General features: G+C 39.4%; 2 protein-coding genes across 3 annotated transcripts; one reads left to right on the forward strand and one right to left on the reverse strand.

Annotated features, from left to right (window-relative positions):
* Positions 1–520: 520 nt before the first annotated feature.
* ORC1 (origin recognition complex subunit 1) lies at positions 521–18,204 on the reverse strand. Of its 2 annotated transcripts, none has more exons than XM_084528420.1 (17): positions 18,070–18,204; positions 16,902–17,006; positions 16,376–16,503; positions 14,794–14,963; positions 13,927–14,302; positions 12,964–13,264; positions 11,586–11,690; positions 11,030–11,231; positions 9,322–9,428; positions 8,670–8,771; positions 8,009–8,180; positions 6,243–6,350; positions 5,336–5,485; positions 4,269–4,388; positions 2,873–3,039; positions 1,920–2,007; positions 521–886 (listed from the first exon to the last, which is right to left on the reverse strand). In XM_084528420.1, the coding sequence occupies exons 2-17, from the start codon at positions 16,988–16,990 to the stop codon at positions 692–694; spliced, it is 2,580 nt and encodes an 859-aa protein (XP_084384546.1). In that variant the 5' UTR covers positions 16,991–17,006; positions 18,070–18,204; the 3' UTR covers positions 521–691. The 2 variants fall into 2 exon arrangements, with proteins under 2 accessions (XP_084384546.1, XP_084384545.1); XM_084528419.1 differs by lacking the exon at positions 18,070–18,204 and adding an exon at positions 17,920–18,049.
* Positions 18,070–22,303, forward strand: PRPF38A (pre-mRNA processing factor 38A). The gene is made up of 10 exons (XM_084528421.1): positions 18,070–18,341; positions 18,425–18,584; positions 19,091–19,212; positions 19,715–19,800; positions 19,972–20,082; positions 20,507–20,619; positions 21,137–21,163; positions 21,241–21,338; positions 21,674–21,722; positions 21,969–22,303. The coding sequence occupies exons 1-10, from the start codon at positions 18,212–18,214 to the stop codon at positions 22,009–22,011; spliced, it is 939 nt and encodes a 312-aa protein (XP_084384547.1). The 5' UTR covers positions 18,070–18,211; the 3' UTR covers positions 22,012–22,303.
* Positions 22,304–22,335: the final 32 nt, after the last annotated feature.

Here is a 22,335-nt window from a genome sequence, read left to right on the forward strand (position 1 = left end):
CAGGAGTTTTCAAACTACCCCTCTTCAACAGATACCCAGGGTTTGGTAAACAGCTCGGTTACGGAGGCAGCTTTTAAACAGCCATGAATTACCTGAGGTTACTTCCTTAAAGCAATCCTCAATACCAAGGCAAGAGGGCAATCCAAACAAAGAAAAAGCAAACAATTGCTTAAATGACCAGTTTCTTATTTTTACTTTCCTAGTATCAAGCAGTTTCCTTTAGATAGCCAATTTAAATATCCAGTCTTGACTGCAAATAGAAAGTTCATTTTCATTCCAAAGTATAGTAGAAGTTTAGGCACATTTTAGTCATGTGTTTTATACTCTACAACATTCAATGAGGGAAATAAATACATCATAATGCCACAAATGACACTGCTGGTCTCAACAATAAAAAAGCTCCTTACTGATTAAGCTTGTTGGTAGTGATGCAAGTAATCAATTTATAAACCTCAGTTGAAAGGGGAACACTTACCAGCATATAAAAGTTTCCTTAAAACAGATAGTTTGATTTCAAATATTTAAAATGCTTCGAAGCACACTCTTTATTGTACAAAAGGTGCTTGGATACATCAAGCAAAAATATTTAGAAAAATACATTCCGCTATTTCCATGTTATCAACACTTAAAAAATTAAAATACACAATATTTAAAACATTTATACAAATATAAAAATAAAATCTCTATTGCCTTATTCATCCTTGAGCGCATACATGACATCATCCTGGCTGATATTTAGTCGCACACGCATGTGAAGATACTTATTACTGGACTCCACCAGCAAGAGCCTGCAGGCACCAAGCCTTGAGCAAATTGACATGATATCCGACACCGTGGGGCTCTGCATGCCTTCCATTCTACACAGTGATATGTGTTGATGATAGACCTATTAAAAAAAAAAAAAAGAATATGTAATTCCTGCTAAACTCCTGCTGCAATATAGTAGGCCAAGGTGAAAAAGGTAAGTTTCCCTCCACATCTATGAAAAACTAGTTTCAGTCTGTAGTCTTAACAGACTGCACACACCCACAAACAGCTCAGAAGGGCACAACACACCTTTAAACACAGAAGAATTCACCTGTCACTGAATATGCAGACTAGAAAACCTCTACCAAGAATTGGCTTTTCTATTTAGAAAAAGCAGAACAAAACCCCTTTTGGTGTTAGAGAAAAACTAAGGAAGAAAGATAAAAGATCAGTCTAACAAAATATTCTTTGATGTTCAAGAATTGATTGCCCGCTGCATCAGTGCGACCAACTGACACACATGTTCAGGAAGAAGGGACAGAAAACCTAATTGTAAGTCTTACTTACAAACCTGTAGAACCAGATACCGCTAACATTTTATGTAAATATACAGTTGTACATTATCATCATTAAGCATTAACATTTAGCTTCCATACTGTGAAACATGAAATGGACTCTGTACTTGACTCTGCTGGTGTATTTTATGGGCCTACTCAAAAAAAATGAAGCTATTAGTGATGTATCTGCCTCCATTGAGGAAGAGGGAGATGCAGAAATTGGAATTAACTTTGAGGTTTCCTCCCTCATCTATGTTACCTGGTATTTCCAGGTTATCATTTATTTCCTCCCTTATGAAATATGTTAGGTAAAGGCACACTATTTTCAGATGCAGACTAGAACATTACATGAGCCAGGCCACTGGTAATATTAACACAAGAGCAGGTGTTTCCAATGACAAGTATTTAGTCCCAATGAAAACAAGGGGTAACATCAATTACGCTTTACAGGTGGCCTGGACTACCATGTCCCAGTTTACCTTACTACTTTTGTCTTCCATCAAATTCTAGAAATAAAAATCCCAGATATTTTAACGTTTATGCTTGACAGTTTTGACAGTGCTCCCCTTCCTTAAAAACAAACAAACAAAAAAACAACGTGAAACACTAACATACCTGTTGAACTGTTGCCTCCTCAACTCCTGCCCTGCGAAACTCTGCTAAAATTGCTTTCAAAAAGATCTGTTCGTGCAATGAGGCATTCCTGAATATACAAACAAAAGGGACAGAAGTTAGCCTGCCAAGTTAAGAACTCATGAATCCTTAGGAAGATGTCTGGAAGGGAAATTACCTGGTAACAATATTTAAACATAGGGCATTTTTCTATCTGAGAAGGGAAAAATGCAAGACATTCCACTTATGTCCACTACCCAATATTACAGCTTGCAGCTCTGGCACCACAGAACACTGCGTTTCGCTCCACCTTTTTCACTATCTATAGGAGACATTTCATTCCATACAGAATATAAAGCTTAATGACTCAATGAAAATGCCATGCAAAGTTTGATCACTGCACAGATCCTTGTTTCTTACAAGCACTTGTATTAGGAATAACATGAGACAAGTATTAATGTGGTAAACCCTCATGAATTACAGAACTGTGTAATGCCACATATTTGTGCATGTGCTGAGCTGGCAGGACAAGTCTGTAGCTACTTTAATAATTACAACCCCCCTACTGAGAATGGGGGAACCCACACCAGACACCATACCTGTTCTGCAGTGTGTTATGGTCAATTTACATTTATTAATGACCTATTCACATTTTTCAGACCCAATGTACAAGAAGCAGGGAAATTTCAAAATCCCTGATTCAGACACTGATAGGCAAGCATCCTGTACAACTTTCAACAAGCAATTTCTGTGTCTTGGTTTCCCATCTTTCATTCCTATTTTGTATCCCTCTTCTAGCTGTGCTGCGGGCTGTGTTTTTTAAATCATATTCTAACAAAGCATGATGCATCACATACACCACTCAAAGGGGATAAAAGGGCAGACTGAAGGTTCTGTGGAAATCAGCAGTAAAAATGACACAAAAGCAAAGAAACACCTCTAAGAAATGTTTTTACCTGATCGCACTTATATATGGTGATGAAAACATTTCATCTATAGCTTCTGTTACATGGGCCATCCTGACTATTTCAGGTGTATTCTTTTGGCTAGCAAACTCGCAGATCTCAGTGGCCCTTCTACAGATATCAAGGCAACGCCTTGCGTCACCAGACAATGCTGCTACCTGAAAGTAAACATGACAGGCTTGTAGCAATATTTCCTATAAGTTGAGAAAAATATTTAGCAAGAATCAACAGACCAAAACAAACAAACAAAACTGTAGAGTATTGTTCATGTGGACTATGTCAAATAAACCCAGATTTGAAAAAACAAAGCAGTCTTATTGATCAAAACCAAACAAAAGCAACCCCCCTACCCCGTCCTGATACAGTAATCACAAATTTGAGACTCAACTTGGTGTTATAACCATGGAAGTCAAAGGTTTAAATAATAATCAGGAAATTCAATATGAATGGTTTAACCGAGAACCAAAAGTTTTCAGAAACATTATAAAATGGAGACCATTGGAGACAATCACAATCCATGTTCACGTAGAAAGAAGGTGAGAAACAACTCGGTTTTCCCATATATAAAGGAATATTTTTTAGGAGTACATGACTTCTTAAAATAGGGTTTCAAAGAAACACCTGGGATAGTGAATTTAAACTTAGAAATGCCTGAAGAATATTGAGTATCCAAAATTTCTGAAACAAAATACTTCTTAAAATCCCACTTATGGCTTACAATTTTTAATAGTTATGAATGTTCACTAGATATAGGGCTGACCCATTTTCCCCAGTAGAAATTCATGACTTATGGAAGCCCAAAAACCCTCCTGGAACCAAGAATGAAAAACCCTATAGAAAAATCTGATTACAAGTTATTGTTTGTGTAGACTTTCTGAAGAAAAATTGTACTAGAAGAAGGTTAGTCTGCAAATTCATCACTATTATTCATAAAAAAAAACAGTGGTTCCTTCATAACAAAAAGTAAAGACTGTTTACTTTGACCTATTTATGAGAATTCAGTTTTTAATCATAAAGCAGTGTTTTCCACAAAAAGTTTGAGTATACTGTTTTGTAGATGGTCTAACATATCATTTTAATGCATTTTAACATATGCTAACATAAGACATTGGATAATGCATACATCTCCCATTTGAAAAGCTACTGATCCCTAAAGCATTATTTTTTGTACAGAGTACATAGACTAAAAATAGAACATATTACACTGAGGCCTTAAACATCTTGAGAAAGAAAAAAATAATATAGGTATTTTTCAGCATGCCTGAATGTTTTTGTTTGTTTGTTTGTTTGTTTTTTTTTAGCCCAAATACTGTTACAAAGTTATCCCTCTGTGACTCCCCGTACTCTTTACCTAGCACAACACAGAACGCATTTGCATTTTATTTACCTTTCTGGAAACTAGCTGAATTGCATCTTCTTCAAATGCCTTCACACTGTTCAGTCTAGATGAAATAATTTGCTGTAACTGTTTATAGGTGTATGGCTGGAAGGACATTCTGGTAAGGCCCTATAGAAAACAATAAAATACAGTAAGCACAACCTGTACAGTTAGTAGCTTTAATTTCTCTGGTGGGACCACTCTCTTTCACATCCTTCTCCTCCTAGCTTTGATAAGCTTTTATTATTTCTTCTGGTTCCTATTTGTGAAATAAAAGTGCACATCCATAAATACATGGATGGATTGGACCACCTCCCCAGTAGGCCTGAGGAGCAAGTGCTGCTTGCTATTAGAATTCAAGTTTCTATTACAAAACAAATCAAAGCCACCCAGTCACAAGAATCTTTTCTAGACTCTCAGATCTTCAGCTAGTCTGCAGGTTTAGTGGGTGGGAGAACAATTCACAGTTACTGTGCAACTGTCTTTGAGTCACAGAAGGATGGAAGCACAGAGCACTGTTTTTGCAAATCACTTTTTATAGCAGTGTTGAAACGATGACCTAGGAAAATATATAAAACACATGTGTAGAGTGGTAGAGCATCCAATTTTCTGTCCACAGGTATCCAACAAAGAAAATCTACCAGCTGACAATGGAAAATGGATAAGTAATTAGGTGCCTCGAATGGAAAGGGAAAGAGGAAGGGAAAACAGAAGGAAATTTCTCTGAATTCCAGTGTAAGCAGCTTCACCATGAGGCATGGCATTTGATTATCCAAATACTAATATGTTTAAAGAGACATCTGCATTCTCTTTCTTAATTCATTCTTACAAGTACAGAGTATTCTTACACAGCATAATATCTGATTAGTGAGCTGGCTCCTGTACTTACTTTGCTAAGATTAATATGTTAATCATCTGCCCACTAGAGAGAAGAGGGCATTAAAAAAGCATTAACTTCTGTACATAGAAGTTCTATATAACCCACCCTACCTTTCTCCCATATTACTTTTGACTACATACAATATTTAATCTGTTCTCATTTTCTAGCATAGCAACAAAACTGTTAGAGGACGTACCAGCCTGCTAGCTACTCTGTTCATCATTATTCTCTCTGGCAAGTCCATGGTGTTAGCAATGGCCAAGATGATTAACTTGGAGTGCTTTTGAGTTGGCCAGTCAAATAAATTGTACATCACATTCTGTTTTCGGGTCCACAGAAGATCAAGCTGAGGAGAGAAAAAGGGAGAGAAAAAATTTGACTGAAAAAAGATGGCCTTGTATTTACAATACTCGCTGGGGGTGTGAGAGAGCTAGTTCTGCCACAGAACACTTCTTATGTGATACTGAACAAGCTGTCTCTGTTGTCTCCTTTATTCATCTATTAATAGGACTGCATTTTCTGAATTAGGGCTCTGATCTCTTGGAAAAGCACAGTCCCAATAGATGTTTCAACACTATTCAACGCAGTATTAAGCTGGAATTTTTAAACACTACTGTGATATTAATATTACATCTAACAAGATAAAAACACCTTTCATGCAAGGACCTGAATCAGCTTACAGGAACGACATAAATGCATATTTGCTTGTTACTGAATAAAGCACATCAAAAGTTTCAAAATCAGATATTTCATTGTGAATGTTCTCACTGGAGAAGGCAGTAGCTTCCTGACAAAACAGAGCTGAATTCTATGGTACTTAGGACTTGACAGAACCACTCATTCCATGACTTAGACAAAAACAAAACAAAAAACAACATGAGAAACAAGGAGAGAACAACTTTGGCAGTAGGATGAGGATGCCTGCCTATTTACATTCAAGTTTTCAAATAAAACTAAGAGGAACTATTAGAGTGTCTTCTCTCCAAAGTCTACTTAGGCCATGTATGATATACTCTAAATACACACACTTTTTCCATCCTCCACAACCTTTTTTTTCCCCTTATGATACCATAGGAAAGAGAATGAAGGATTCCTCGTCTCACCTCATCCACTATAAGCACTGTGGTCTTCCTCTTTGGTCCAGGAGTACAGAACAGCTTTGCCAACAGTGTTGCAGCATGGGTTGCTGTCACCTTCTGTCCTGTCAGTAGCTGGACAAGGATTAAACAATGCTGCAAGGTTAAACTTCTGATTTCCAGGGTTTTGGTGTGATTAACTCTTACATGATTACAACTTTTCTCTAACACTCAAGAACAACCATATGCTTGGTCACTCCCCACAGAATTATTGTTATTTTTAAGCGTGGCTCATGAAGACACTTAGCTCTACCAAAAACTGTCCATAAAAGAACAAAACCAAAAGAAAACAACTAAAAAAGAAAGGCCATTAGAATTTCCTACAATTTGTGCTAAATATAAAGATTCACCTAACATGCCTCAAGGTTTTCTCTGAACAGGAAGACACCTGCCAAAGATCTAAGTCAGTTGACAAGAACAGCCTGACTTCAGCAAACTTGGATGCATATTAAAATATTAATGTATCAGCAGCAGGACCTAAACTAAATAATTTAGTCAACTTTAAGCTAGGAAAATACCGTCAACAAGAACCGCTTCTGCGATAAGCACTGTGTCAAAACAGATAAGCTGACTGTATGTTACTTCTTCCCTTCCAGCTCCAAAGGCACACAGAAATTAAAGCATGACAAGTAAAAATTATACCGTATATGATGAATCAGTTGTTCAACATCTCAGAATCAAGCCATAAAATAAAATGGAGATCGCACATGAAAAGTTTATTTGCTCTCCAGAACAGCAGCTTCCCTTTTAAAGTACTGACTGTAGATTTCATGATTATTGAACACCCTGAAGCACAACAATAATATATAGTTGTTTCATGTTTCCAATTCAATCAAAACCAGTCTGAATCACTCCTACCAAGCAGTTCCCAGAGGATTCTGATTCTACAGCTCTGGAACTGGTCATCCAGTATCTCAGAGTTCAGTTTGTTCTGGTGGAACTGGCACACTTACTGTACCCAGGCATTTAACTTTCTCACTCTCCAGGCCTTTGTGTTGCTGTTCCCTTTATTATATGCTTTCCTAAGAAAGTGACGTAACTGCAGTAATGGGGCAGAAGTTTTTAAGGAAAGGGACTGGATGCTTCAAGAAACACATCATTTCATTTCCAGATCACTGGCCCAAAGGTAGTCTAGACTGCCAAAGGTCTTGGTGCAGTTACTCTAACTGGCATCTTAATCCATTCCTCAGAAGGGTAACTCAAACCTGTGTAAGTACTAGCCGTAGTCCCAGGTGATACGCTGCAGACTAGTTTGTCATAAACATTTGAAATACAGTATGGTTGATAGAGATGGTTCTTCTTTCACTGGATTGTTATGACTGATTTACAGTTAAGACCATCTAAGTAATTACTCTGTTACACTGACTTTCAGAGTTGTCATCTCAGTAACTTTCTAAACATGTGTACAGAAAAAGCCATCGAAGGGTAAATATTAAAAGAATCTAGTTTAGATTTATTATTATTTAAACCAGGGTAAATGTTATAAATCAGATTATTTCCCAGCCAATGTCCTTAGGCAGCTAGAAGCGAGACAGTTCACAAAGCTGGGCACAGCCTTAAACAAATCTTTTTTAACCTGCTCTCAGATAAAAGCATACTGTCTCTCAGAGAGACTACTTTAGAAGTATTGATTGTTAATTATCTCAAATCCTGAAACACATCGAGGATCTGATGGTAAAGTATAGGACTTCCCTTGTTTCAAAGCAGGGAGCCATCAAAGAGGCTTTGCTTACCTCTAGTATCTGCACATAAGCTTGGTGAGGGTCAGTCAGCTTCATGCCATTGATCTCTATGAACTCAAATGCTGGGACATCATCATTTTCTGCAGCTTGCTGAAGACAACGAATCACTTCATGAACAGTTGCAGTTTTACCTGTTCCAGGCACTCCAGAAATATACATGCACCTGTAAAAGCAGAACACCTTTTTAGCAGTCTGAGCAAAATTGTGACAAGAAGATGGAATTCCTGGGCTCAGAGACTACCCTTGAATACTATTCACCTCTCTGTCACTTCACAAAATTCCCTGTATTTCAGTTAGTTTATATGCAAACAAGGGCATGCCACACATTGCAAGATCATGAGAATTTTTATAATTACTGAAGCAAATAATCTAAAATACTTTATAAATGCTAATTGATCTCTTAATTAAAAAAATACTTTCCCAGATGTTTAAAATTGACTAGGTATTTGTCTTAAATTTGAATCTGTAAAATAAAGGAGCCTATATTAGTTATATACACAACCCACTCAAGTAGAAAAAAAAAAAAAAAGTAGGAAAACCTCCACTAAGACCTTTATTTTAGTCAAACGAGGATATATTTTTAAATAAAAGCAGTGTAGATTGACTGCTGTTATGCCACAGGTAGAAGTTAAAGCCTCAGCAACAAACTTACCCTCCAGTACCATCCATAAGTTTGCTTTCCACAAAGTTATAGATATCCTGGAATTCTTCTTCACGACAGGGCAGAGATTCAGGGATAGCAGAAACATGCAGCCTTTTGACAAATAAATAAATTTAAAATTGGAAGTCCAAGAATTGCATTTTTCACAGTTCTACCTGAAGGGCCCACTGGTGAAAAACAAAGAGCCACCTTCCACCCCCCTTTACAGTTGCATGTAGCTTTTCAAATCTGTCTTACATAGTCTGAACACCAACGTCAAGTATCCAAAAAGAAATAGACTAGTCTCTCTCTAGTTTTCAAGCTTTTAGAATAAGAAGGCTGAATGATCGTCTTCGTAAGCAACCAGCATTAAATACATGATAAAGATCTAGCTGTTGTAATTCACACAGAAAAATAAGTCAAGGTAGACTAGGGATAGAAAGGTACAATAGCTTAGAGTAAGGGGTGAAAAAGCTAAAACTCAGTTTGAAAGACACAATCAATCCTGTAGGCATTTTTTCCCCACTGTGTGAGGACTTAGAAAGGCACATTTTTACCAAATTTATTCAATCTTGTAAAAGTTGACATTTCCCTATTTCAGCACAGCCTACAGTTCTGCATACCTGAAACAAAACTATCATTTCTTCCCTTCAGCAAACATTACCTTAATCTGGCTTCTTCTAGCATACTAGCTGGTTTCTGTGCTGCATGGCTGCGTCTGGGAATTTCAGGAGTTGCATTCCGGGGTGTCTTAGGCGTTCCTGGTAAAGACTGCAGAGAAAAATTAGAACCTCAAACAGATTTGCTAGATACAAGAATTTCTACTGGAGCCTGATCATTCATACAAGTTTCCAAAACGATACTGATGCATAATGACTACCTGGGGACATTGAAAGGGAAGACTAAAAGAGAAACAGTCCTTAAAAAGGAAATTACCACATAAGCCTCACAGTCTTTTTCTTCCTTGAGGGGAAAAAAAGAAACTGGGAGGGGAATGGTGACACAGACAACTTTAAAATTCTTCAGCCAGTTAAAAGGTCAAGTTCTTTATATTCTTCTGAAGTCCTATGTTACAAAGTGGTCTGGATTTTAAGAAACAGCAAGCAAATAGAAACTGATCAATCTGAATTTCATTGTACAAAGAAAAAAAACATGCAATATCTGAAATATTCTTCCTTATTGTGCTTACAGGTTCTAGTTATGCTAGGGCTTCTGCATTAGACATTTCATAAATAGAGAAGAAATTACCCATTGTCAGTATGAGCCTGAGTAAAGGTGCTGAAGAGTGTTAACAGGTCAAGCCTAAGATCCATCAAACCCGGAATCTCATCCCAGGGATGTCCATCCCCAGTGGCTGTGACACTACAAGACAATGCCAGCCATGCTATCTTTGGTGTGGCCATGAACCCTGTAGAGCACCCCTTCTGCGTTGGCAGCATCAGCACATTGGGAAGCCTTCAAGAATCAGGACAGCACAAAGTTGGGTTTATGGCTTACTGCTGTATATAGAGATTGTGCTGAATAAAGACTACACAGAAAATGCACTAAAGTGTCTCTGTGTGCAGTTTACAGTAAGAGTCAAAATGTTGGCTATAAATGGATGCTTAGAGAACAGTAAGAACAGGACAGGAATAAATTTCAGCCTTAAGCTATTTTGACTTCACAGGATTCCAAGAAATGGATGTAGTTTCTTTAGTAACCACCCCCATGGATCATTCTTGGGTACTTCCATGGTCTCTCACTGAACCCAGTGAAACTTCTTACAGTAACAATATCCCTTGCCCAAGAGCTGCACAGGTCTAACTACTCACTGAATAATTAATTACTCTTGTTTTGATCACAATTCCTACTAGGTTTATTTGAGAGCTTGTATCTTATATTGGGAGAGAAAATAGTCAGTTTCTGCTCAACCCTTCTGCCACTCATGATTTCAGAGACTTACCGTTATCTCTTCCCACATTGTCTCATTTTTAGGTTCACAGTTCACATACTGCTATCAATTGTTACCCATGTAGAATCAAATCCATCAATTTCATCACCTTTCCTGCCCTTCTCTGGATTTTTTTTTTTTTTTTTTTTTTTTAAGAATAAGGGCTGAGAATAGGGCATAAATCACTAGTCAGCTCCCAGCCTAATCCAACATTTTCTCTTAGACTGACGTTTTTTGATCAACGTTGTCACGACATTCATGATATGCAAGTACTGCATTTTCGTAACTGTGCTGAAGTTCATATGAATCAAGCTACTGTTTCATTCAAAACTATGGGATTCAGATACTAAACTTTGGTACAATCGTATTGAGCATTCCAACAACTGGCTTAGAAATAACAAAAACAACTTTTTAAAATGTCAACAGCTACAAGGAACCTTACAGTTTTCTTTGGGGTCTTGGCAGGAGTGCGAACTGAAGGCTTCCTTGAAGATTTTGGGACGCTGAATGTTCTGCTTGCTTTAGTTTTCTTTTCTGGCGAACAAAGCACATCGCTATCTTCTTCCTCGCTACTTGAAGAGTATGATCCATCTGAGCTAGACAGAAAATCCTCTTCCTGGTTTGATTCTATCATATTTAATAAGCTATAAAAAACAGAAATGGCATGAGTTTTTGAAAGACTACATGCAATTCTACTCACTACAGAGTTTCATTTGATACATTTTCAGCTTTTCCTGTAGTTGCCATAATCAGCAAGTCAACATGCTCTCCACTTGAGCTGTTAAGTTTTCCATAGCTACTTAATAGAGTGGTTTAAAGGAAGTCAGTTTTCTGATGAACACTGAGTCAGCTTAATGTTTCTGAATACAAGACATTTTTCACTGCAATTAAGCTTATTTCTGTAATCATTTGCATTTCAATATTATGCTATACAAACTCTCAAGGCTTCAGGCTATCAAAAGTAACCTGAACAAGATACCATGGAAGTGAAAATGTACCTGATTTGCTGCGCAATGAGAGCACTTGTCTTCTTTGCACATGCTCTACGAGAACGAGGGGTGAGTACAGGGCTCAGACTACCCAGCTTCTGAAGGCCATTTAAGCTGTAAAGAAAGAACACAAAGCTATTTGTGTTTCCTCTTTGCATCACCGTTGTAAAGATGGAGACAAGGCCTTTCAAACTTCAGGCACAGTTGTGTTGGAGTAACAGCCATTACAAACTTGTTACTTGTTATTGACTGGAAATGGCATGGATGCTGGCAGCATAGTTTGGCCTCACTGGCACTCGCTTTGACACATCTTTGTCCAGAAAAAAAAACAAATATTTACATTCATGGTCTACACTAGAAAGATTTCCTATTATAGAGTGAGTGCTCCTATGGCTGTTCTCCTTCGGAGTCAATTTTTCTATTTGAGTTTTGAGACTCCTCCACTGTCAGCTTAGGAACTTGATCCTTACTGTTGAAACATTTCACCATTATTGGTTTTCCTATTAGTAATTCATCTCATTATGTGTTTTTAACATATGCTTTAATTATTTGTAGACAAAAATAAAATCTGAGAACTGTCTACAAGTGCCACTGAAATGCTTTACCTTAAAAATTGAAATAGCAATAGTTTTTATGCTATATATAATAATTGACAGAAGGGGGCGAATCCCTCAAGTGTTGCATCCACAAATTTACTATTTGAAAGGAAGAACCTCACTGGTTTCTGGCTTCCTGCATTGTTTTATGTAAAGGTGTTTGATCCATTCTCCCCCTGGCCCAGCTTAATTCCATTTTTAAAGACTGAAGATATACTTACACGATAATTACACTTTGAGTTCTTTTCTAAACAGTAGTATGAAAGTATACACTTAATTATCGCGTGAACTCTTATGAGGCAATCACAGCTCTTCCTACAGTCTGGCACATCTCAGTAGTTGTCACAAATAAGGTACATCTGAGCTTGTACCACATACATACAGAGACTGCAGAGAAAGATTTTTATCCAGGTTGCTGAGTACAAACCTCAATGATCAGTTATATTTCAATTCTCTTTCATATCCCTTTCATCACCCTACCATTCCCAGTCCTCTCTCTGTTCTTCTAACTGGGAGCTGCTTGTGCCCAGTTTTAACATCAGCTCCTCTTACAACCTTCCCCAATCTTCCATTCACTTCCACGTAACACGCTTGCTATAACTTCACCACAGCACGTTTGTAGCTATTGAGGCTATGCCCTATTCTCTCACTGATCTTAACAGACAACGTGTGGGACACAAAGGGACTTTGCCTGCTTTTCTCTCCAGAGCTCTTTCCTAAGTGTGCTATTTCTAAGTAGTTCTCTTAAAGATACTCCATACAAAAATAATTACGAAAATGCTATCACTTACCACACAGTGTCATCTTTACTATTACGATTCTTGGCTTTTTCATTAGATTTTTGGACATTACTATAGTAGGGGGATAATCGTTCTGTATCACTAAACCTCTGCTGGTGCTCTGCAGCATCACCCACTGAATTTGAGTCATCATCAGGACAAGGCATTTTTGGTGGTGAGCCTAGAATTCCAGTGAATTTTACTTTTCGTTTAGCAGCTGATGGTTCTAACGTTACTATAGAATCAAAGTCATCATCCAAAAGCTCCAAAACATCACAGTCCAGGAGCTTGCTTTGAGGAAATCTTGTGGGACCTAGGAATCAAGAGCAAAATGAACTTTTATCAGGCTGTAATGTGGATGGTTTCGTTAACTTTCAGAAGATGTAGTATGATTGGCTTGGTGGCTGTTGTTTAAATGAAAAGTGATGGCATTAAGCTTCAGGAACAAAGAAAATCTCACTGGAAGGCATGCATTCCTTCTCCAAAGACGACAAAAAAGTACTACAGACTGATTTTTCCATTTCTAAACTCTCTCCATCACTTACAACTTTACACTATATTCAAACTGAAGCCTAAGTGTTACAAAAGGCCAGATGTGCTTACTCAGCCAGCCCAGTTACATTCTAATATACCATTAGCTAGAAGATTGAGGATATAAAAAAAAAAAATGGAGACATTACAGTGTCAAATTAGTCTGACTGGTAGCATTTCAGAAAGCACACACATTAATTTAGATTTACCAGTTACAAATAAAACATTTGCAACAGTAATTGAACATAAGCAGTATAGTTGCTTGAAATAACAGACATACAAGAAGACAAAGAACTGCTAGCACCAAACACATGGGCTCATCCCAAAGCTTAGATAAAGTAGCTAAAAATACAGTATTGCCACTGTTTAGACTACCCAAAAATGAAGAGGCACAAAACATGCTACATTCAAAACCAAATGGACAGAAGATTGCCATATACATACTGTTCAACTGTAGCTTCTTCCTTGCTGTTGGAGTTTTGGTGCCATTAGCCACTCTTTGTGAATGTCTCTCCTTAGACAGGGAAGACTTGGAAGCAGAATGTTTTGATTCTATTTCTACCTCAACATTTTTTGTTTTCATGACACTCCGAGCAACCTTCTTGGTCTCCTCTTTCATGGAGGAAATGATGTCCAAAGGAACAAACGAGTTCAAAGAGTTTGGGACGCCATCTCCTTTCTTGTTAGCTTCTTTCAGCTTAGAGAACGTGTCACTGGACAAAGCCTTAAAGCATTTCCCATCCCAAGACTGTTTCACATAGAAAATTTTTTCCTTGTTTAATGTAATGGGTAGTTCCTCCTTTGGATGTAGTGGTATTACCTACAAAAGGAGAAAATACCAACACACACATACCTTAACATTTCCTATTAATTTAGCATTCAACTATTTTCTATTTACATATTTTATTATTGGAACTCACAGAATCATAGAATTGTCTAGGTTGGAAAAGACCTCAAGATCATTGAGTCCAACCTCTGACCTAAAACTCATGCTATCTTTCATTATAGAAGGCAATGCTTTCAGTCTAGGTATACTTAGCCTAGCATAACTTTACTGTACTACAGGCCTCCCATCACATTTCTTTCCATGCAATCCTCTAAACAAGCTGGCTGCCAACAACCAAAGTCATTTTGGGATGGAGGAAGGAACATTAACAATTTTGAACTCTCCTATACAATTGCTTTAACATACAAATACACATCACACGTTTGGTTTGGGAAGGAGTAAAGTAGATGCACTGTTCTGTTACACTTTCCAAATTGTTGTGGTTTCTTTCTTCCCTGTAGGTATAGATGTGCAGCCATACATACCAGAACACTTTCAATAATTGTCTCCACAGCTATATCATTGTCGTAGCCAGAAACCTGATCAAAAAATACTTCTTGGCAAGAAACCTCTCTTTTAAGCAGTTTCCGTTTATTCTGAGGTATCTCTGTAATATGAGAGAACCACTGCACAACTGCATGTTTCTGCTGAGCGCCTGTAACAATGAAAAGAAACCAGTGAACACTCAGAATTTTGCTGCATCAGAAATAGTTATTACCTCAATGACTTCTGCAGAAATATTGGACAAGACACTTTACATACATGTAATGAAAGGCAGTGTTCTTCCTTAAGAACTTTTAGTTTAGACAGGACCAAAAAAACAGGATGGAAAATATCACTGCTGTCTTTTTCCAGATGGTCAAGACAGAAGGAGAGAAATTGGCTCAAGTTCGCACAGAGTCAATACCAAAATTAGGAACCACCTTCAGGTCTCTGAAGTCTGAGTTGAGACTTTCAAGGCTTAAGGTACTACCTGCACAGAGTCTCAGAACACACAACACCTGCAGACCAACTAATCCACCAGCTCACTGTCACAAATTAAAAAGGTTCCGTATTTGCATGCATGTGTTCTAGCTGGACTCCACTAACTGAAGGCAGTGACATAAAAGGAGAACTGAGAAATTTCAGAACATTTTTTGTAATTTCAGTGTTATTTTAGAAATAAACCACAAACATTTGTTTGCTGCCTTAAAAATATAATCAGATAATCCTGCTGTGAAATATACAGAAGTCTGAATAAACAATATGAGCAGATTCAACGTGGATATATTTAAAAAAAAGCATTTTGAACATATTACAATTGAATATGCTCCTCTCTACATATTCAAAGATGAACTCTTTAATAAAACAAAACTACATATCTTTACTTTGTCAAAAATGCAGAAATTAATGAAAAGAATGTTCAGTTATGCTACAATAAATGTGCATTAGTAAATATGTATCACTCCAGCTTATGTTTAAAAAAGTAAAGAATTAAAAAAAAAAATACAAAATATTACCACAGCCCAAAACAAACAAAAGGTGTTCAAAGAAATCAGATATAGCTAATGTATAGTTTCTTATTCAGCCAAACTTTGTGCTGCCTACCTGCCATGGTCCATTTGTTCATATCTCCCTCTATAAATAAGTAGTTCTACAGGGGACAGAAGTAATGAGCCCCATTTATTCAGCCATGTACCTCACGTCCCTGGTGTCTAATAAGATGCAAGTACCAAGGCTGTAGCACTGTTGCTCTGTATGAGTTTTCCAATCTCTAAATAAAGCATGAGCTCACACCGTCTTCCTCAAGGACCACTTCTTTTAAAGTAAACAACTAAGCAAAAGATTTTGCCTTTTAATGCCTTTCAACTCTGCTTTAACTCTCCAATTTAGTTGAAATTAGCCATTAGCCGCAAACATCTGGGGAGTATGTGCATATAGATGCAGTGATTCCCAAAACCTAGTTTCCTTCATAACTTTGGCCAGTGATGCTTTTAATGCCAGCTACATTTCTGTGATACAAGCGTCTTTAATTTAACGTTTCTCAGATAGGAGGTAATTTTTATTTTTTTTTTAGTTATTTCTTACCATCTTCATACAAATCCAGGAGTTGTGCCACAAAAGGCCGATCTGCATTCTCCCCTTCTATTAAAACAAACTCTCCAAGCTGTATACATTTTTCTGTTCTGGTTCTTTCTGATTTTATAATGATCCCCCTAGAAAGTGACACACACATGCAGATTAGCAGGATTTCACATCCTTTATAATTCACATATCATTAAAACTGGCGATATGCCTGCCAGCCTTATAGCTAGTTATGGCCCACTTACAAAGGCTAAAATTCGTTTTCCCTATTAAAAATCACGTAGATTTTAAATAGTTAACACTTACTCTCAAGTTTAATTAAATGCTTGTTTAAATATTATACAATTTACAAATCAAGAGCTTTATGACAACTTTTTGTTATTTCCATAAAGTGTTGTGACACAGTATGGCAAAACCACTACTCCTTAGAAATATTTCTCCTGCCACAGTAACCTAAATGATGTCAAAAATTTAAAGAAGCCTACACCGTTCAAGTTCCCCTGAGAAACCAGAAATAAATGTTATTTACTTGTACTGCAAAGTCCTCAGTTTTCTGTCTGAGCTTGTGGGTTTTCCATACCAGGAGTAAATAATTTTGGTCTGCTGCCGGGTGTTCATGATTCCCAAGGAAAAGCTAAAACAAATAAACAAACATTTTTTATTTTTTTTTTTAAATAAAAGCAAAGAAAGACCCAAGATAGCCGGACTGCTAGAACTGCAATAAGTTCTTCCAGTGAATATGAAGGAGCTGGCATAAATGGGTTGATCCACAGAAACCTACCATACCTGACACCTGCAGACATCACTCCCTCAAGGAAAGAGGAAAAAAGGAAAGTTTTTGGTAGCGCGTTATCCTTTAACTCCGTGGTTTTTTGTTTTTTTGTTTTTTTACATCCAGCGTTTGATTAACACATCTGACAAACAAACGATTCCCTTGATATCAGCTTGCTCATTTGTTTACAGATCAAGTTACCAGGACTGATGTCTTCTGTTTCACCAGCTACCAAAACTCTCCCAAACACTGGAGGCTAAGATGCAGCATTACTGCCGTCTCCCCAAGCTCTATTCCCCCCATCTCCTTCTCTGAAGGCAGTTTCAGCTCCCAGCAGCACTGGGCTGTTCAATTGCCCGGCTGCGGCCCCTCAGCGCCCATCACCACAAGGCCCCCAGCCCGCCAAGGGCCATTTTATCGCTGCTTTTCACCCAGCTCCCTGAGGCCAGGCGGGTGAAACGGCGACGAACGTTTCGCTTTTGCTTTTTATTTTTCCTAAAGAAGAAATTTCCCTTTGGGAACGTGCCGCTTGCCTCAGGAAAACGCAAACCGACGACGGTTAAGGGCGCTCCCTCAGCGAGCCCCAGTCCCTCAGAGGGAACCCTACTCCCTGAGAGAGCCTTTCTCCATCAGCGAGGCCCCCGGTTCCCTCATGGGGAGCCCGCCCCCTGCTCCCTGAGCTCCGTGCTTTGGGAAGGGGCCGTAACGGCCGTATGGGATCGCCCCACAAAGCCCCCCACCCGCCCGCTCCCCTCAGGCCCGGGGCCGCGCTCACCGCTCCCCTCAGCGAGCCCCGCGCGCGCAGCGGTGGCGGCAGCAGCAGCGCGAGCTCCGCGGTGGAACTTCCCGCCAAAGCGCGCACGGGGAGGAGGGGGCGAGCGACGAAGGAGGAGGAGGAGGAGGAGGAGCTCCGCCATATTTGTACCTGGCACCCGCCGCCCAACAGCGGCGCCGGAAAGGAGGCGCCTGCCCGAAAATAAGGTGAGGGAGTCGGAAGCGGAATCGGTCGCGGCCCGTGACGGAAGCGGGCAGCGGGAGGGAGCCGCCGCCGCCGGGCTGAGGCGGCCATGGCGAACCGGACCGTGAAGGACGCGCACAGCATCCACGGCACCAACCCGCAGTACCTGGTGGAGAAAATCATCCGCACCCGCATCTACGAGTCCAAGTACTGGAAGGAGGAGTGCTTCGGCCTCACCGGTACGGCGGGGCGGGCCGGGGGGCTCTGAGGGGCTGTGAGGAGCCGCCCCTCGCCCCCTGACGGGCTGTTTTTCCCCTCACAGCCGAGCTGGTGGTGGACAAGGCCATGGAGCTGAAGTACGTGGGGGGCGTCTACGGCGGGAACATCAAGCCTACGCCATTCCTGTGCCTGACGCTGAAGATGCTGCAGATCCAGCCCGAGAAGGACATCATCGTGGAGTTCATCAAAAACGAGGACTTCAAGTAAGCCTGTGCACGTTCTCGTGGTGGTTTTCTATTTGTAACTTCTTGTAATGAATAAAACGCGGCTGTCCCAAACAGCCAGAGAAACGCCAGACAAGGTTTAGCTTTCTCTTGTGTGTGGTAAAATTCTTCCTAGTGCATGGCCTTCATCTTGCTTTTGAAGAGCTTGTTTTCTGTGTCGTGTAGGTTGTTGACATTGCTCACCTTTATGGTGTGTGCTGTCTGTGCTAAGGCATTTCTGGCTGAAGTATGCATAACAAGGTGCATTAACGCAGCCGGACTCAGCTACTTTCTCTTTCCCTAATCACTGGGACTGATAAGCAACTCCTGCATGCATAAACAACCTGCACAGAGTACATGTATCTGCTTGAGTACTTGAAGGAGAAATCTATGATAGTGTACTGGTTTTCCTCAGAGGTCTCTCAGAAATTTCTCTCAGAAATTCCTTTTACCCAAACTGCTAACTGTGCAAACAATGTAAATAAGTGGAATCGTTTGCCTTTTAGGTACGTCCGAATGCTCGGTGCGTTGTACATGAGGCTGACAGGCACAGCTATTGACTGCTACAAGTATCTTGAACCGCTCTACAATGATTATCGAAAAATAAAAAGTCAGAACAGAAATGGGGGTAAGCAGCCTTATGCTGTTATGATTTCTCGATGCCTCATAGATGACCTCTTGTTAGAAAAATGTAACGTGATACGGTTAAATATTCTCTTTTAGTAATACAGCTTAAAATCGGGAAAAACATTTTTCCCCGTGTTCATTCTTTCCCCAGTGTTCATTCTTTGGCTAGTTTGTTGCTGATCTTCTTGATGTGTACAAACAACTGCCTTGCTTATTTTGCTTTCTTCACGTGCTTGTGTTTTCTGTTGGACACTGAAACTCAGTTCCACAAATACCAGAAACACCACTCATGTGAGCCCTGAGCACTACTAGTCCTAGTATATCCTATGCATTGTTTCCCATTTCTGCAAGACAGATCTAATGATTTCCCTTATCATGATTTTAAAACTGTTATAGGTACAGCACCCTCAATGAAGTTGAGGCTCATATACACTTAGGGTGCGTTTCATCTTTATCAGCTAGCATTAATCTTGTCTTTTAAATTCTTCTTTCTCCCCTGCTAGAATTTGAGTTGATGCACGTGGATGAATTTATTGATGAACTACTCCATGAGGAACGTGTCTGTGATATCATTCTGCCTCGATTACAGGTTCGGAAAAGTGGATGGTCTAATTGCATCAGATCTAGTAGTTGTATCAGCTACTGGCTTGTTGCTTGAAGCTGTGATTCAGGCCCTTAGGGCACGTACAACGGGCACATCAGATGCCTCCTTAGGTGTTTGTTCTTGAGCTATGTAAGATAAAACCGTAATTTCTTCTAGAAACGGTATGTTCTGGAAGAAGCTGAGCAACTCGAGCCTCGTGTTAGTGCTTTGGAAGAAGATATGGATGATGTAGAATCTAGCGAGGAGGAAGAGGAAGAAGACGAAAAGGTTAGTGACCTATTTGCAGAGGGATTGTTTAAACTGGTGCTTGGATGGATCACCCCAGGCTTTGTGGCCTATGAGAAATGTTTGAGGGGAAGCCTCAGAAAGCTGTTTACAGCTCTTACCTCTTCCCTTGATGGATTTTTATATAAGCTGCCACTGAGAATATTTTAGACTCTAAGGTGCTTTGTCAAGCTTTCCTGTCTGCTGAAACTCACAGATCTGGATCTGTTCTGTGCTACCTAAATGTGTTCATGTCAGTTGTCTTATGTACATAGGGGAGAAGGTGATGATGAAAGTTATGGTGACGATCATAGTCAGTTATGAACAATAAATAAACGAAGTACAGCAGAAGTCCTTCATGAATTAAAAAAAAAAATAAAAAAAATGAAACAACAGTTACAGAAATACTTTTCCCCACTGTTTCCAGCTGGAGCGAGCACCCTCTCCTGACCACCGCAGAAGAGGCTACAGGGACCTTGATAAACCTCGCAGATCTCCAGCCGTGCGATACAGGCGGAGCCGGAGCAGGTCTCCACGAAGGTGACGCATGGCTCTTTAAGCAATACTTTTACCTAGAATGCTGCAGAGCATGAAGCATGAAAGTGAAGGTGACAATTCAGCAGAATTTCCTACACCTAATTCCTTTAGTCACATCCTAAAGTAAGGAGTTACAGTGCACAGCTGCAGTCAACATTTGTCTGTACCTTTCCCTTGTCCTTCAGTAACTCTTGAACTTGCTGGCCAGTGTCAGCTAGATCTAACAATAGAATGAAGACACTAAAGGGAACCAAGTGCTTGTTTACATGTAAGCCAAAGGTTGGAGAGAAAATCCAATTATTCTTGCTGGTAGGAGCCAGAAAAAATCATGACTTAACTCTTCAGCTCACTGTATGGGCCAGACCAGAAGCATGCACTGCCTCTCGTGCATTGGGCCAAACAAACACTAGGAATATGGGAAGGTGCAAGGGAAGCTGTGGTAGTGTTGCCGGGGAATGCAGGAAATGAAACTGCTGGTTCTGTTTCTTCTTTAATGACCCTCTTTCTCCCCCCACTACAGGCGAAGCCGCTCTCCAAAGAGAAGAAGGTATTACTTTATTCTATTATTTATTTTTAGTGTGTGTGTTTTTAGTATGGCTATCTTATGAGATTCTTTTCTCTCAGTCCATCACCACGCCGGGAGAGACATCGCAGCAAAAGCCCAAGACGACACCGGAGCAGATCCAGGGAGAGGCGCCACAGATCAAGATCTAAATCTCCAGGTATTTCTGTAGTTTACACGTTAAGTGTTGCATGTCTTTATCAGCAGAATATCCACTGCAAGAAAAATCTGTGTCATGGTATCAAGAAGCTAGCTTATAAGGTAGATTAACCGCCTAAAGTGATTAGTTATATAAAAGCATTGCTGGAGAACTCCTTCAATACATACCAAATTGCCTTGAGTGCATTTTTCAGGTATTTGACTGCCTAACTAAAGCTAGAGTTCTGCTATTATCTACAATACTGTCACCAGAAGCAGATTGCATTGACAAAACAAAAGAATTCCAGGGTCTATGGAAGTAATCGTTACTTTTTTTTTTTTTTTTTATTCTTATAGGGCACCACCGTAGTCACAGACACAGAAGTCATTCCAAATCCCCTGAAAGGTAATATTTCTTGGTGTATTTCTTAAGAATGGCTTTACAGTTGTAGGTAGTCTTACAAGTGTCACTGAATCTTGGGAACTGAAGATCTTCTTACAGGGTTAAAGTATTTCATGGGGTACCTCCTCCTGTGTTAATAGTGAAGTCATTATCCATATCTGACTGCAGAAAACGCTGAACCACTATAGATCATGTTGATTTTATGACAAAGCACTAATCATTGTTTTACATAACTGTTTTCTGTTTCAGATCTAAGAAAAGCCACAAGAAGAGTCGCCGAGGGAATGAATAATGGTAACTCCAGCAATCTGGGGACCTGGAAGTATGGTCTAATACTGTCCTATCCGCTTTACGGGACAGCTGAATATGTACTGGCTGCTTTAGCAGCTCATTTCTTTAGTCCATCTCCTCTTGTATAAGTGTTTTTTTTTCTTTGTTTTTTAACTAAAAGAAAGCTAAAGATCCTCTTTAGGTAGTTACTTTCTTACTCTTGTGATAGAAGTTGAGGATTGTTTTTAAAGTGTTTTTCTCAAGGCCTGTAAAAGTCAGTGAAGAGCAATAATAAAAGGGAAGCTGTCTTTAAAGGAGTCTTCTGGTTTCTTTTGTAATACTTCTA

This window comes from Aythya ferina (genome assembly GCF_964211825.1).
Source record: "Aythya ferina genome assembly, chromosome: 8".
NCBI classification, from domain to species: Eukaryota; Metazoa; Chordata; class Aves; order Anseriformes; family Anatidae; genus Aythya; species Aythya ferina.

Coding starts and splice junctions, on each gene's coding strand:
- PRPF38A (XM_084528421.1), top strand. CDS start 18,212: ATGGCGAACCGGACCGTGAAGGACGCGCACAGCATCCACGGCACCAAC. Junction 20,083..20,506: donor AAGAGGAAGAAGACGAAAAG/GTTAGTGACCTA, acceptor CACTGTTTCCAG/CTGGAGCGAGCACCCTCTCC. Junction 21,164..21,240: donor CGCTCTCCAAAGAGAAGAAG/GTATTACTTTAT, acceptor CTTTTCTCTCAG/TCCATCACCACGCCGGGAGA.
- ORC1 (XM_084528420.1), bottom strand. CDS start 16,990: ATGAACACCCGGCAGCAGACCAAAATTATTTACTCCTGGTATGGAAAA. Junction 16,504..16,901: donor CTGAGGACTTTGCAGTACAA/GTAAATAACATT, acceptor GTCACTTTCTAG/GGGGATCATTATAAAATCAG. Junction 9,429..11,029: donor CCAAGACCCCAAAGAAAACT/GTAAGGTTCCTT, acceptor TTTTCTCTGCAG/TCTTTACCAGGAACGCCTAA.